Source organism: Nomascus leucogenys, chromosome 10 (genome assembly GCF_006542625.1).
Source record: "Nomascus leucogenys isolate Asia chromosome 10, Asia_NLE_v1, whole genome shotgun sequence".
Lineage (NCBI taxonomy): Eukaryota > Metazoa > Chordata > Mammalia > Primates > Hylobatidae > Nomascus > Nomascus leucogenys.
The window spans coordinates 42,557,153-42,572,048 of NC_044390.1; the positions used below are offsets into that span (position 1 = coordinate 42,557,153).

Sequence of the window (14,896 nt, forward strand, 5' to 3'; positions counted from 1 at the left end):
CCTGGGCACTCTGGGAGCTAAATGGTGAACTCAACACTTGCAAAGTCACTCAAGGAGGTAGCAGTACTCCCTAACATGACTTTGACTTGGGAAGAAATGTATCAGAGAATGAAATGAGAGCCGGCCAGGCTCAGAAGCCTGGAAAAGATGAACAACAACGCAAGCTCTGCTAGTGCCCAGCTAGACCTTGGACTCCTCAGAGAGAATCTTGGCAGCTGAGCCTGCCCAAGGTTCAGTGCACCCAATTCTCTCCATCTGGAATCACTGATAATCAAGACACATTTGCTCTTGTTCCCAAGCCAAGTCTGGTTGTGACTTGGGTTGTCACATGTTTGCCCACTAGGAGAACATTTGTTGGCCATGTAGAAAAGAGTACTACAGCTCCTGGTAATAATAATTAATCTTTCTGAAAAATCAACAATCAACAAACTGGCATTTTTATTTTATTCATCAGCCTTGAGCTGATCAATAAAATGCCCTTAAGTGGCTAAACCCATTCTGTTGACAAATCACCAAGAGTTGCCTAAAACCCTCTACCTGTTCTTAGATAAAAACCCAGTTCCTTCAAGGGCCCTGCAAGTCTTGACGTCTACAACTTCCCATCCTCATCACCACCTAGCACATCTCCTTCCATGCTGGGTCACTCCTGAGGCCTCTGCCCTGGCATTCTTTCTGCCTGAAGCGTGTTCCCCGTCAGCTCTCTGCATGCCAGGCTCCTCTCAAATCCAATGTCACATCCTCAGAGCCTCTTCCAGACTGACTCGTCTAAAAGTCTCCCCCGAATCTCTATCCCACTTATTCTCTATCATATAACGGCGCTCTCCTGTCATTTCCATCATACGCCTGCCTGTGTTTGAACTCATCTCTTATACTTAACAGCTGTCTCCCCCTTTCTCTATTCTCAAGTTGGTTTATGAGGGGCAGGGACCCTGTGTGTCTTGCTCATAATTAAATTCCCAGAGCCCAGAACAGTGTCTGGTACACAATAAGTGTTCAGTAAATATTTGGTGAAACAAAGCACGGATGGATAGCAATATCCTTTTTCTCCAGGTGGAGTAAAGCAATCATTTCTGTTTGTGTTCTTCCCAACAAGCACATACGGTATTTTGTAATTTGAAAAAAAAAAAACAGAACTAAAATTTTGCAAAATTACCAAAAGTAGCCAGCAGAGGGTGCCTCTGCAAGGAATCACAGTCTACTAGGTGTTTTTTGTGGGGGTGCAATGAGTTACAAAGGAAATGAACCCCACAGGGAGAGTTTTCAAAACAAATCGAAGTGTTAGCCATTTTTGCACTGACTGTTTATATTCACCCAACTATCCAAAAGTTCAAACTGTTTTCTTCAAAATGAGAATTCTGATTAAGTTTTAACATTTTCCAATGACAGCCTGAATTGGAAAAATTTAAGAATTCAGGGCCAGGTGCGGTGGCTCATGCCTGTAATCCCAGCACTTTGGGAGGCCGAGACGGGTGGATTACCCGAGGTCAGGAGTTTGAGACCAGCCCGGCCAACATAGTGAAACCCCATCTCTACTAAAAACACAAAAATGATTAGCTGGGCATGCAGGCAGGTGCCTGTAATCCCAGCTACTCAGGAAGCTGAGGCAGGAAAATCATTTGAACCCAGGAGGCAAAGGTTGCAGTAAGCCGAGACAACACCAACTCCAGCCTGGGCAACAAGAACGAAACTATCTCAAAAAAAAAAAAAAAAAAAAAAAAAAAAAAAAATTCAGGAACACATTTCAGCAGAACACTGACTACAAAAGAAAAAAAAAAGAATTTAGGAACACAAAAATCTTACAGAAAAGTAAGCCTCTGGTTTACTGTCTGATAGAAATGAAAATATATGTATAAATTACCATTAATTTTAGGACACAGTATGCCACCCTACAATTAACTTAAAATTTTGGGCCAGGTAGTAGCTCACGCCTGCAATCCCAGCACTTTGGGAGGCCAAGGCAGGGGGATCGCTGGAGCCCAGGAGTTCCAGACCATCCTGGCCAATATAGTGAGACCCCATCTCTACAAAAAAAACTTAAAAATTAGCCAGGCATGATGGCGCATGCCTGTAGTCCCAGCTACTTGGGAGGCCAGGGTGGGAGGATTGCTTGAACCCAGGAGTTCAAGGCTACAGTAAGCCATGATCACACCACTGCACTCCAGTTTGGGGGACAGCACAAGATCTTGTCTCTACCAAAAAAAAAAAAAAAAAAAAAATTAAATAAAAAAAATAACTTTTTGGTGGCAGAGTACTTATAGAAGGGAGGTTTTAGGACACAAAGTGAACTAACATTTACTTAAATATATTCATAGACTCTAAACACTTTTGACAGAATCTACTATTATACTCTTACATTTCAAGAACAAATGAGCCGGGCGCGGTGACTTACGCCTGTAATCCTAGCACTTTGGGAGGCCGAAGCAGGTGGATCACCTGAGGTCAGGAGTTCAAGACCAGCCTGGCCAACATGGCGAAAGCCCGTCTCTACTAAAAGTACAAAAATTAGCCGGGCCTGATGGCATGCGCCTGTAATCCCAGCTACCCAGGAAGCTGAGGCAGGAGAATCACTGGAACCCAGGCGGAAGAGGCTGCAGTGAGCCGAGACTGCGCCAGTGCACTCCAGCCTGGGCGACAGACCAAGATTCCATCTCGAAAAAAAAAAGAACAAATGGTTTAAATACAACTTGTATGCCTTACCCAACTACCATTTTAGTCCACATAGGCACCAACAGCACCTCTTTGTTCCTTAGTATCTCTGCCTACTTAAATGATTTAAATATTTTCTCTTATAGCTAAATAGTCATGCAGATTACCATTTTAATAGCAAATGCCTTCCGATATATGCTTAATTTTCTGTTTATTAATAAAACTATGATACTCATCCTTATAGCTGAATGTGAATACATATCACAAAGATAAATTTCTAGAGGTGAAACTGGAATTGTTGAGGTCATATCCCTTATTTTAGGCTTCTAATACACTAAACTGCCCTCTTTCTCTCTACTCAACAACCTCTTTGCCTGTTTCACAGTCTGGCTCGAACTAGTATTGTTATTCTAAAACAATTTAACAATATTCTGGCCAAAATGACATCATATGGTTTTTTTTTTTTTTTTTTTTGGGAGACAGAGTCTCGCTCTGTCACCCAGGCTGGATGGAATGCAGTGGTACAATCTTGGCTCACTGCAACCTCTGTCTCCTAGGCTCAAGCAGTTCTCTTGCCTCAAGCTGGGATTATAGGTGCATGTCACCACGCCTGGCTAAATTTTGTATTTTTAGTAGAGACAGGGTTTCACCATGTTGGCCAGGCTGGTCTCAACTCCTGACCTCAGGTGATCTGCCCGCCTCGGCCTTCCAAAGTGCTGGAATTATAGGTGTGAGCCACCCCACCTGGCCCCATATGATTTCTTTATTTTGTCTCTGATTATTAGGTGAAGTTATACATTTTCTTTTTTCTTTTTTGAGATAGTTTTGCTCTATCGCCCAGGCTGGAGTGCAGTAGTGCAATCTCAGCTCACTGCAACCTCTGCCTCCCGGGTTCAAGCGATTCTTGTGCCTCAGCTTCCTGATTAGCTGGGATTACAGACGCCCGCCACCATGCCTGGACGATTTTTGTATTTTTAGTAGAGATGGGGTTTCACCACACTGGGCAAGCTGGTCTCAAACTCCTGACCTCAGGTGATCTGCCCACCTTGGCCTCCCAAAATGCTAGGATTAACAGGTGTGAGTCACCGCACCTGGCCGTTACATTTTCTTAATCTATTTGTTGATCATATGTCTTCTTTTCTGACTTAGCTGTTCATGTCCCTTGCCCATTTTCTTCTGATTTGTAGGAGCTTTGTTTTAAAAAATATAAATTAAGAATAATCTTTTATCTATTATAAGTGTTACAAATATAATATCTGAAAATGACCGTGTTACAAATATAATATCTGAAAATGACCGTTTGTCCCAAGATTTGTAAAGACACTGGGTGTGTCATAACATGAGCTCAAGATCATCAGGACTGTAGGTAGAACAGAGGAGAAGGAATTCTATGTTCTCTACTCAGCTTTAGTGAACACTGGGTGACTTAGAGAAAATGATACACTATGTTTAAATGCTATAGACTCAGTAACAAATATAATACTGCTCATTATGATCCAAGAGTATGTAACACTTTAGTTACATTATGGTCAATGAGACCATTTTTCAGACCTCTTGGCTTCCTCATCATAGACCAATAATCATGATACATGCCACTAACATACCACGGCTGCCCATAAACCTGCACATGCAGCAAGACTTGTTGCGTCAGCTAGCATGGGGATTGTTTAAAACAAGGCCATCATTTCAAAGATGTGCAAACGTCAGTCAGAGCTTAGGCTCCGGTGAAAGTAAGAGGCACGTTACCATGTGGATGGGACTTGAACCACGATTCTAGAGCCTTCTAAACTGATCTGGGGGGCATAGGCTTCTTTATTCTCAATCTGTGCTGTGTCAACCACCACCTAAGATCGAAAAAAAAAAAAAAAAATAACAACAACCAGCTTTCAGAAAGAAAATGAATCAGAATAAAATCCAATACATAAAATGACTCTCTAAGAACTATTCCCCTAGCAGCCTAGTTATGCCAACGCCAGTCAGGGCCCCATGAAGATAACAGCAAGTTGTAAACATGACCAAAACTAAGAACATTTCAATAAACAGAAACCACATTCTGGGCATGGGATTTATTGAACTGGCAAGCACCTCTTGCACTTTTTTCAAACTATAAATATGTTAATTAGGAATTAATTTGCGTCCTTTATCTTAGTATTTTTTACTTTATGCACTTAAAAGAAGTAAAAGTGTCACTGAAAGTCAAACCAGGCTGGGTGCAGTGGCTCACGGCTGTAACCCCAGCACTTTGGGAGGCTTAGGCGAGTGGATCGCTTGAGGTCAGGAGTTTGAGACCACCCTGGCCAACATTGTGAAACCCCATCTCCACTAAAAATACAAAAAGTAGCCGGGTGTGGTGGTCCTGCAGTCCAAGCTACTCAGGAGGCTGAGGCAGGAGAATCGCTTGAACCCGGGAGGCAGAGGTTGCAGTGAGCCGAGATTGCGCCACTGCACTCCAGGCTGAGCAACAGAGCGAGACTCCATCTCAAAAAAAAAAAAAAAAAAAAAAGTCAAACCAATGCTTCAGATAAGCCCATTTGTCATGACACGCCCAGAAGTGGATGAAACCTTTTTAAAGATTATTTTATCCTCAACCATCAATAAAAACTGAATTACTTCAGGACAGAGGAAGAACTAACCCTTCTTTGAATGATTTCCTCTTATTTCCAGGAAGAGTCTTTAATACTAGATAGGTGATAAGAGTATCCTATGTAATCTAGAGTTTGACAAGTGATGAATATATTTTCAAATCACTAAAAGAATGTTTTAAAAAATCATAAAATATTTTAAAACCAAATCTGTAATATTTCAGAAGGGGTAAAACTGTAGAGAGTTGTGTATCATACTCAAAATTCAGCTTCTAATGGAGCCAGCTTTCACTGGTTTAAACAGAGTTCCCATAGCTGATCTGCAGTGACCTTTGGAAAAAACTTCCTGTCAAAGGAATAGCCATTGTTGGACCACTCAGGTGTTTCCTCTCTCCTCCCAACCCCAGAACCATAACCTAAAGTCACACACAAATGCGTCCTGCAATCAAGACGCAAGGAACTAGGAAGAAGTTTCTGCTCTCTGAATAACACAGAACTTTTTTTTTTTTTAACCTACAGTGTTTTCTCAAAACAGCCTTTGTGCCTTTCGGCCTTGTTTTGCACACTCCTTTCAGGGGAACTCATTGGCATGGTCCTTGCAGTTTCAGCTAAATGGTCTCTGGGAATATGGATCAATATCCTAAAGCCAATGGGCTCTTCCACGCTTCAGCAAAGCATCTCTGGTTTACTACTTCTTTTGGAGGTCCCTATACTGAGGAAAAGATCCCAAAGGAAATGTAACTCATTGCTGTGAACAGGCCCTCATCTGAGCCTCCACAAGACAGCCCCACTGTGAGCTGGGCGGCCTGAGCCCTGACCCGCTTGAAACAAAACGACAGCATACCCTCAACAGCTCTTTTTGTGAATAAAGTAGGAATCAGACTAAAAAACAAGTTCTTTAATTTTCTTAATCTCTAATTAGGTCCTTCCAACCTCTGACTGAAATGCCGTTTTTTTTTTTTTTTTTTTTTTTTTAAGACTGGATCTCGCTCTATGACTCAGGCTGGAGTACAGTGGTATGATCTCGGCTCACTGCAACTTCTGACTCCTAGGTTCAAGTGATTCTCGTGCTTCAGCCTCTTGAGTAGCTGGGATTACAGGTGCCCACTACCATGCCTGGATAATTTTTGTATTTTTAGAGACGAGGTTTTGCCATGTTGGCCAGGCTGGTCTTGAACTCCTGACCTCAGGTGATCTGCCTGCCTCGACCTCCTAAAGTGTTACAGGTGTGAGCCACCACACCCTGCCACCGTATGTTTTTGAAAAGTAGTCGTTTACTAGAAAGGGAGATCAAATACATAAGATTCTATGGGTCCATGGTGCAAACAAAAAGCTAAATGGTGATTTCAGATGTTGATCTCCTGACCCACCCAACTCTGGCCAAAGTTTTTTTTTCTCTGAAAGATGAAATGAACAAATCATTATTTTTTAGTTGATGTTGCTTTATTGCTAAGAAGGAGATAAACAGAACTGGTATACAGTGACTGGATGGGGGTACTACTTATACCACTGTGGTCAAGGGAGGCCTCTTGGAGAAGGTGATTTTGGAGCTGACACCAAGAAGATAAGGAGTGACCTACATGATAATCAGAGAGAAGAGTATTTTCAGATAAAAGGGGTATCAAGAGCACAGGCCTGGGACAGGAAGAAACATAGGATGTTTGAGCAACAGACATCCAATGTAGCTCCAGAACAGGGGCTAGGTCAAGGGGCCCTGTCAGCTTGTTACTAATGTAATGCTTTTTTCTTTTCTTTTCTAAAGGCCGGGTGTGGTGGCTCATGCCTGTAATTCCAGCACTTTGGGATGCCTAAGCAGGCAGATCACGAGGTCAGGAGTTCGAGACCAGCCTGGCCAACACAGTGAAACCCCGTCTCTACTAAAAAATCCAAAAATTAGTCAGGCATGGTGGTGCGTGCCTGTAGTCCCAGGTACTCGGGAGGCTGAGGGAGGAGAATCGCTTGAACCCAGGAGGCAAAGGTTGTGGCGAGCCGAGAGCACGCCACTGCATTCCAGCCTGTGCAACACAGCGAGACTCCATCTCAAAAAAAAAAAAAAAAAAATTAGCCGGGTGTGGTGGCGGGTGCCTACAATCTCAGCTACTTGGGAGGCTGAGGCAGGAGAATCACTTGAACCCAGGAGGCGGCGAGTTGAGATCACGCTACTGCACTGCAGCCTGGGTGACAGAGCAAGAGTCTGTCACAAAAAAAAAAAAAAAAAAAAAAGAAGAGGCAGGGTCTCACTATATTGCCCAGGCTGATTTCAAACTCCTAGACTTAAGCAATCCTCCTGCCAAAGTGCTGGGACTACAGGCATGAGCCATGGGGCCCAGCCTGTAATGGTTTTCTTAAAATGAGCAAAGCCCATAGCATCATTTTGCAACTAGGTTCCCTGCAAATATATATTATCAATCTGATTTTTCTTTTTAAATAGATTTTTAAATGCTGCTCTTCCTTTACCTTGTCTACCTGCCTGGTCTAAATTCCACAGCACCAAATAACTTTTTAAATTATTCAATATTTTCACACGTGTCTGCACCACATCCTCACATGCTTGAAACATCTTGGTAGTCCACCTATCATCCACCACCCATGTTCACTCACCAGTCCAGCCTGGCCAAACAGCAGCTGCACTGCCGTCTTGCAGGCACCTCGCCACATGGAAGGGCAAACCTGGTTCAGCACTTCAGTCACAGGAAAATCATCCCTGGATGTGATTCCATTATAGCAGCCTGCCTCCTTCATCAGCTGTAACATTGTATGCTATAGATTGGTAAGAAGAGAGTTCACACCTCAAGACAAAGCCATGCAAGGTTCTAAAATTTGTAAAAATGCATTTATACAATCATCCTCAAGAGAAGAGCATTTTATTTTATTTATACATTTTTTGAGACAGGGTCTCACTCTACTGTCCGAGCTGCAGTCCAATGGCATGAACATGGCTCACGGCAGCCTCGACCCCTCAGGCTTATGTGATTCTCCTGCTTCAAGCCTCCCCAGTAGCTGGGACCACACAGGTAGGTGCATACCACCACATTCAGCTAATTTTTACATTTTTTGTAGACGTGGAGTCTTGCTATGTTGCCCAGGCTAGTCTTGAATTCCTGGGAGAGGAGCAATTTTTTTTTTTTTTTTTTTTGAGATGGAGCCTTGCTCTGTTGCCCAGGCTGGAGTGCACTGGCACAATCTCAGCTCACTACAAATTCCACTTCCTGGGTTCAAGCGATTCCTCTGCCTCAGCCTCCTGAGTAGCTAGAACTATAGGCACCTGCCACTACACCCAGCTAATTTTTGTTAGAGACGGGGTTTTGCCATGTTGCCCAGGCTGGTCTTGAACTCCTGACCTCAGGTGATCTGCCCACCTCAGCCTCCCAAAGTGCTCGGATTATAGGCATGAGCCACCATGCCTGGCTCAAGAAGAGCATTTTAAATACACCCTAATTATGTCATTTTAATTTCTTTAGTAATCATCAATCACTCTCAGAGATTTTCTCAGCCCCACAGAGTGAATGACTAGATATAGATACATATGCAATAATATACACAGGTATTTCTATACTAGCACAAAATTATTTAGCAATCTACTGATGTGAACTGGTCGAGGAATTTTGAAATTCTGAATCCATCCAAATAGGGAAACAAAATCATCTGATACAAGTAAATACCAATTAAAATCTCAATTTTATTTTGGATGACCAAGTACTCAGGTATTCAGGCTCTGGAAACAGATTACATAAGCTCAAATTCCAGCTCTTCTACTTTCTAGCTGTGTGAACTTGGGTATCAGTTCCCCTGTGTGGCAGGTGGGCCAAAGGGCAGCACCCCCACCTCATGGGTGAGCATTAAGTGAGACAATGATGTGGAGCACCTGGCACAATGACTGGAACACATGATGTTCCACAAATAATCATTATCACTGCAGCATTATGACAACATCTCTCTTCTTATTTAATTCATACAAGTCCACTGAGAGACATTAATCATAAACAATATCTTATAGTGTACTTTCAAATCCTTTCTGTTAAACATCTGAATAAAATTATGAATAAAACTGTCTTGTCCAAGGTCGGTGGCTCACGCCTGTAATCCCAGGACTTTGGGAGGCCAAGTAGGGGGGGGATCAGCTGAGGTCAGGAGTTCGAGACCATCCTGGCCAACACAATGAAACCCCGTCTCTCCTAAAAATACAAAAATTAGCCAGGCTTGGTGGCACATGCCTGTAGTCCCAGCTACTTGGGAGGGTGAGGCAGGAGGACTGCTTGAACCCAGGAGGTGAAGGTTGCAGTGAGCTGAGATAGATCACACCACTGTACTCTAGCCTGGACGAGAGAGTAAAACTCCGTCTCAAAAAAACAAAACAAAACAAAACAAAAACTTGCTTGGCAAATGTCTGATTAAAGTCTCCGTAGGTCTGCTTTTTAATTTTTTTTTTTTTTTTTTTTTAAGACAGAGTTTTGCTCTTGTCGCCCAGGCTGGAGTACAATGGTGCGATCTCAGCTCACTGTAATCTCCACCTCATAGGTTCAAGCAATTCTCCAGCCTCAGCCTCCCGAACAGCTGGGACTACAGGCACGTGCCACTGTACCCGGCTGATTTTTGTATTTTTAGCAGAAACGGGGTTTCACCATGTTGATCAGGCTGGTCTCAAACTCCTGACCTCAGGTGATCCGCCCGCCTCCCAAAGTGCTAGGATTACAGGCATGAGCCACCACGCCCGGCCCCATAATCTACATCCTTCGCAAGCCTTTACATTTCTCTTAAGAACTCTATTTTCAAGTTCACACTCAGTTGCTGGAACCCCATGGAAAGCTACCGTCTTAAGTTTCAGATTGTCGGCGGCCGACTCATTAAAGGAGACGCCCTTCAGGAAGTGCGATCCTATCTGCACAGGGACGGTGGGGAGCTCACACTGCATGGGCTGCGGGGGTGTCTGCCTCCGCCCCGTCTGCTGGGCTTCCGCCTCGCTGCAGCAGCCCTGGAAAAGGCATGGATGGAAGAGGAGAGGTGACCCATCGCTCATCTGTCAAAACACTTGGTTCACACTAGACTGCAGGAGCAGCGCCATAGGTCCCCAGAGCTTTAGGAAGGAAAAGTGTACCTGCAAACTTGCTTCAATCGCCTTTGGATTCAGGTGGAAGCCGGCTTTCATTGCATATTCACAGTGTCCTAAGCTTTCCAGAGCTATCTTATATGCCTGGAAATAAATTATTTTTAACAATCAAGATCGTAAAGCAAATTATAAGATGATAAAGTTCAATGGAAATAGAAATCTTAAATTTCTATCGCTATTAAAAGACCAATTACTACTCTATACCCTTTCTAACTGATTCAACATCACAACTTTAACTCCCTCCCTTGTTTCTATACCGTGGAAATCAGTATGTCAGTTCTGAAAAACTTACTTGCAAAGCACTGTCGATTTTTATGTTCAGTTCTTTTAGCTGGTGCTCAGGAATTGCTGCACTTTGAGAACAAAAGAGTTGTTGAACTTCAATTCCTGCCAGGCAACCATCACAGCCTCTTTCTCTTAGCCTAGATGTCGCCTGTAACATATATAGTAACTGATAGGTAAAAGAGGGTGGTACGGTTCTGGCAACATTAGACCAACAGTAACAACAAGAAAAACCCCAAGTAAAATGCAGCAATATACCATCTAAGCAAATAAACTAGAAGTTCTAGATTGTTTGTATTGCAAAGTGAGCAGCCCAAATTTTGAAAGCCTAATTAACCATCCTGAAGAGAAAGGAAATCTCCCTTTATTTTTTTATTTTATTATTTTATTTTATTTTGAGACAAGGTCTTGCTGTGTCACCCAGGCTGGAGTGTAGTGGTACTATCTCAGCTCACTGCAACCTCCGCCTCCCCAGTTCAAGCGATTCTCCTGCCTCAGCCTCCCGAGTAGCTGGGATTACAGGCACCCACCACTGTGCCTGGTTAAGTTTTGTATTTAGTAGTGATGGGGTTTCATGATGTTGGTCAGGCTGGTCTCGAACTCCTGACCTCAGGTGATCCACCCACCTCGGCCTCACAAAGTGCTGGGATTACAGGCTTGAGCCACTGCGCCCGGCCAAAATCTCCCTTTATTTTAGGAACCCTGGAAAAAAGACTTACCTACTTGTTATTTGTTTTATATATATATACATATATATGTGTGTATATATTCAGACATTTTTAACTTTCCTGCTTTAAAAAGACAGGTTACCTAGAATATTGGCACTTGGAGTTTCCAGAATAAAAAAAAAAGGAAGAACATACATGGTTGGGCATTCCTATTCAGTGAAGGAAAAGACCACATGAATATAGAACAGGAAAAATATACATTGGCATGTTAACAGAAAAACAGAGCTTTTGAAATCTGCACAGAAAAGTATTTATTATTCAGTCACTACATATGTTTATGAAGAGTAGATAAGCAAGATAGAAAAGGAGAAACTAATTTCTGTCATTTTATGATTAAATGCAGAAAATATATACATGGATCAGGACAAGAAGAGAATACAGAAAAATATGTATTTGATTTGTTAGATGGGATTCCAGATGAACTGTTTTTAGATTTCTATTTTTGTTGCAATTCTGTGAACCAAGTAACATTTTTTAGCAGTTAACTTTTGTTCTGCTGGACCAGTGTAGGAGTTGTAATATTTACAAAACTTGCAGACTACAGGAAAATGACTAACAGCTATAATGCTGTAAAGTTCCAAAGCTTTGGTTTCACAAACTGTATGTAAACACCATTCCCTGAAGCCTAACAGTCTCACAGTTTAAAACTGTTTGACTCTTTCTAAGAATCTTTCAGTCAAATATTTAGCTCACAAGGTGGTGTGTTAGGTACATGCTGGAGCACAAAGATGCTCTTTACCCTCCTGGAGCTGAGAGCCTCAGGGACAAAAAGGTGAACAAAGAAAACACAGAACTATAAATGGAGAAAAAACACTGCGGGAAACAAACAGAGGACTATACCAGGGGGTGTCCTAGACACCCAGAAAGCAGCACTTAGGGTGAGAATTAGAGAAGGTCGTGAATGGAATTGCATGTGTGTGGGGTGGGGTGGGGGTGTCAAGACCTACAGACGGGTCTGTGAAACAGGCCGAGGATCCAAGGTAACAAAGAAAGACACATCCAAGGAACTAGAGCCCAGTGAGCCAGGGCAGGGTGGCCACTGATAAGGCTGGCCATCAAGGCAGGAGCCAGACTAGGCAGATCTAGGCAGGTCGTGCTGAGGGGTCCACATGCTACCCTAAGGAAATAAGAAGCAACATCATCCAATTTTAAAATGAAGGCGAGCAAGACAGGGAGGGGAGAAGTAACGATTCCCTGAACGAGGGTAGTGATAAAGGACGTGGAAGAAGGGGACAGATGTGCGATAGGATTTTGGAGGTGGGAACTGCCGGGTTTTCTTAAGGATTGGACTGGGTGTAGACATGATGGAAATGCTGAAGGATAAATCTCAGGTTTCTCAAGTGAAGCCAGTGTGGGATGCCACCACTCACTAGCATAGAGAGGGTCTAGGGAGGAACAGGTGAGTGGAGAGAGGCTATGCCTGAGCCACCTGCAAGACCCCCGGTAGCAGCTGAGCTCAGGGGCCTGAAGCCCACAGGAAGTGGGCTGCTCACTGGTCACACACATTTGAGCCCCCTCCAAGGACACAGGTGGCTTTCTGAGTCCCAACACTGGATGGAGAACCCCTAGGGAGAAGGGCAGCTAGAACTGAGCCCGGAGAAACTCACATTCAGAAGTTGTGTTGAGGAAGGAGAAGCCAGTAAACTAGATGAAGAAAGAATGACCCAAGAGGAAAGAAAGCTTGGTTCTTGGATGTCACAAGATGAGAGTATTTCCAGGGAGGAATATTCTCCACACTGCTGTGAGCTGCTGAAAGTTGAAAGGGTTTCCTGGATTTGAAAACATGGAAGAAGGCACCAATGACCTTGATAAGAGAAGGCATGTTCTTGTATAGGAGTGGAAGCCAGATTTCAGCAAGCTGAATGACATTATGTACATAAAGTTTCAGACTGTGTAAAATAATACCTTATGTATAGATACATTCATATATGGAAAAATATTAAAATATACACAAGAATCACAGGCTTCAAATTCAACAGAGGTTATCTCTAGAGACAAAGGGATGAATAAGAAAGTGGAGACGTACAAAAGGGATTCAAGTGCATTTGCGGACTGGGTGCAGGAGCCTAGGAGCTCGGGACCGGCCTGGGAACACAGCAAGACCCTGTCTTTAAAAAAATAAATAAAAAGTAAAATAAATAATTAGCCAAGCACGGTGGTGCATGCCTATAGTCTGAGCTACTCAGGAGGATTGCTTGAGCCGAGGAGGTCAAGACTGCAATAAGCTGTGATCACCACTGCACTCCAGCCTGGGCAACAGAGCAAGAGCCAGTCTCAAAAAAAAAAAAAAAAAAAAAAAGTACACTGGTGATATTTTTCTGTTAAAAATATGTAACAGGCATGAGCAAATACGGCAGGCAGCTAAAAGGAAGACACACCGTTGGATGTGAAATGTTCCATGTGCCTGAAATACTTCAATAATTAGTTTTTAGACTACTCTGAGTAAACTGTCTATGGGGTGTGCCAGGAGCAGTAAGGAGCACAAGGTGCAGTAAAAATAAAATAGTAATTTTTTAGAATGAATGAAAGGTGAAAAAAAGGTAGACAACTACTCCAAGAAGTTGGCTGAGAAAAGAGCAGAGAAACAGGGGAGGACAGAGTAGACTTTTCTGTGGGAAGCATCTTTGTGTACTGGTGGGAACAGGCTGAGGATGAGGGAGAGAAAACACTGGGTCGCACCACAGAAGCTGGGCCCTCAAGGATGGGGGCAAGGTGGGCACGGGGCAAGCCTGGACAGGAGGAGAGGGCACCTCCTCTGCTGTCATGAGGCAGGAGAAGGAAGAAAAGATGGTTGTGAAGAGGGGTGGCAGGGGTAGTGGTGGCTTGGCCACATGAGGAAGACGGGCTGCCATCAGGGAGATTCTATTTTCTCAGTGTAGTGGGGGTGGCATCACTGGCTGAAAGCAAAGGGAATATAAAAAGGGCAGAAAGGCCTGGACAGACTAAAATGGTGGCAAAAAAGGTCAAGGTGAAGAGGTCAAGAGAGAACTCGGAGGCCTCCTCCTGTGGGCTGGTCCTCAGCATGAGTTGTCTAGAAGATGGAGCAGGGGACCAAGGCAGGTGTTAGGTTCACATGTATGAGCTGAATAGTCAGGAGGCTGGGGCCCAGCAGCCAGAAGGACACCGAGGGTTGTAAAGTTATATGACAAGGCAACAAGGTGCAGGTCTGGACCTCAGGGCCTAGCCATCTACAATAAAGCCAACAGGTCCCACCCCCACACACAGCCTCCAATTAGCATTCCAGGGCCTTTCTGATGAACAGAAAGAAAGCCCTAGGAAAGTCTTTAGCATGAAAAACAGACCAAAACATGCAAGCAAACAGGAAAAAGACCAAAACATGCAAGCAAACAGTGAAAATTAAAAAGAAATGACAACAATGCAGCAAATGGCATGAAATTGAAATAATAAAACTAGAGACTGGACAATATTAAGATGTGAAAACTCATGTTTTGAAAATTTTATTAAAGAAAATTTCTGATCGAGACCATCCTGGCTAACACAGTGAAACCCCGTCTCTACTAAAAATACAAAAAATAGCCGGGCGTGGTGGC

At 43.4% G+C, this 14,896-nt stretch overlaps 1 protein-coding gene across 3 annotated transcripts in view; it reads right to left on the minus strand.

Annotated features, from left to right (window-relative positions):
* Positions 1–14,896, minus strand: part of KIAA0355 (KIAA0355 ortholog) — a 99,146-nt gene that overhangs the window by 16,295 nt on the left and 67,955 nt on the right. For all 3 annotated transcript variants that reach the window (XM_030820217.1, XM_030820215.1, XM_030820218.1), the window contains 5 exons: positions 10,628–10,768; positions 10,324–10,419; positions 10,039–10,200; positions 7,830–7,988; positions 4,393–4,490 (listed from right to left, as the gene is read on the minus strand). In XM_030820217.1, coding sequence (XP_030676077.1) covers positions 4,393–4,490; positions 7,830–7,988; positions 10,039–10,200; positions 10,324–10,419; positions 10,628–10,768 — 656 coding nt within the window. The remainder of the gene's footprint in view (positions 1–4,392; positions 4,491–7,829; positions 7,989–10,038; positions 10,201–10,323; positions 10,420–10,627; positions 10,769–14,896) is intronic.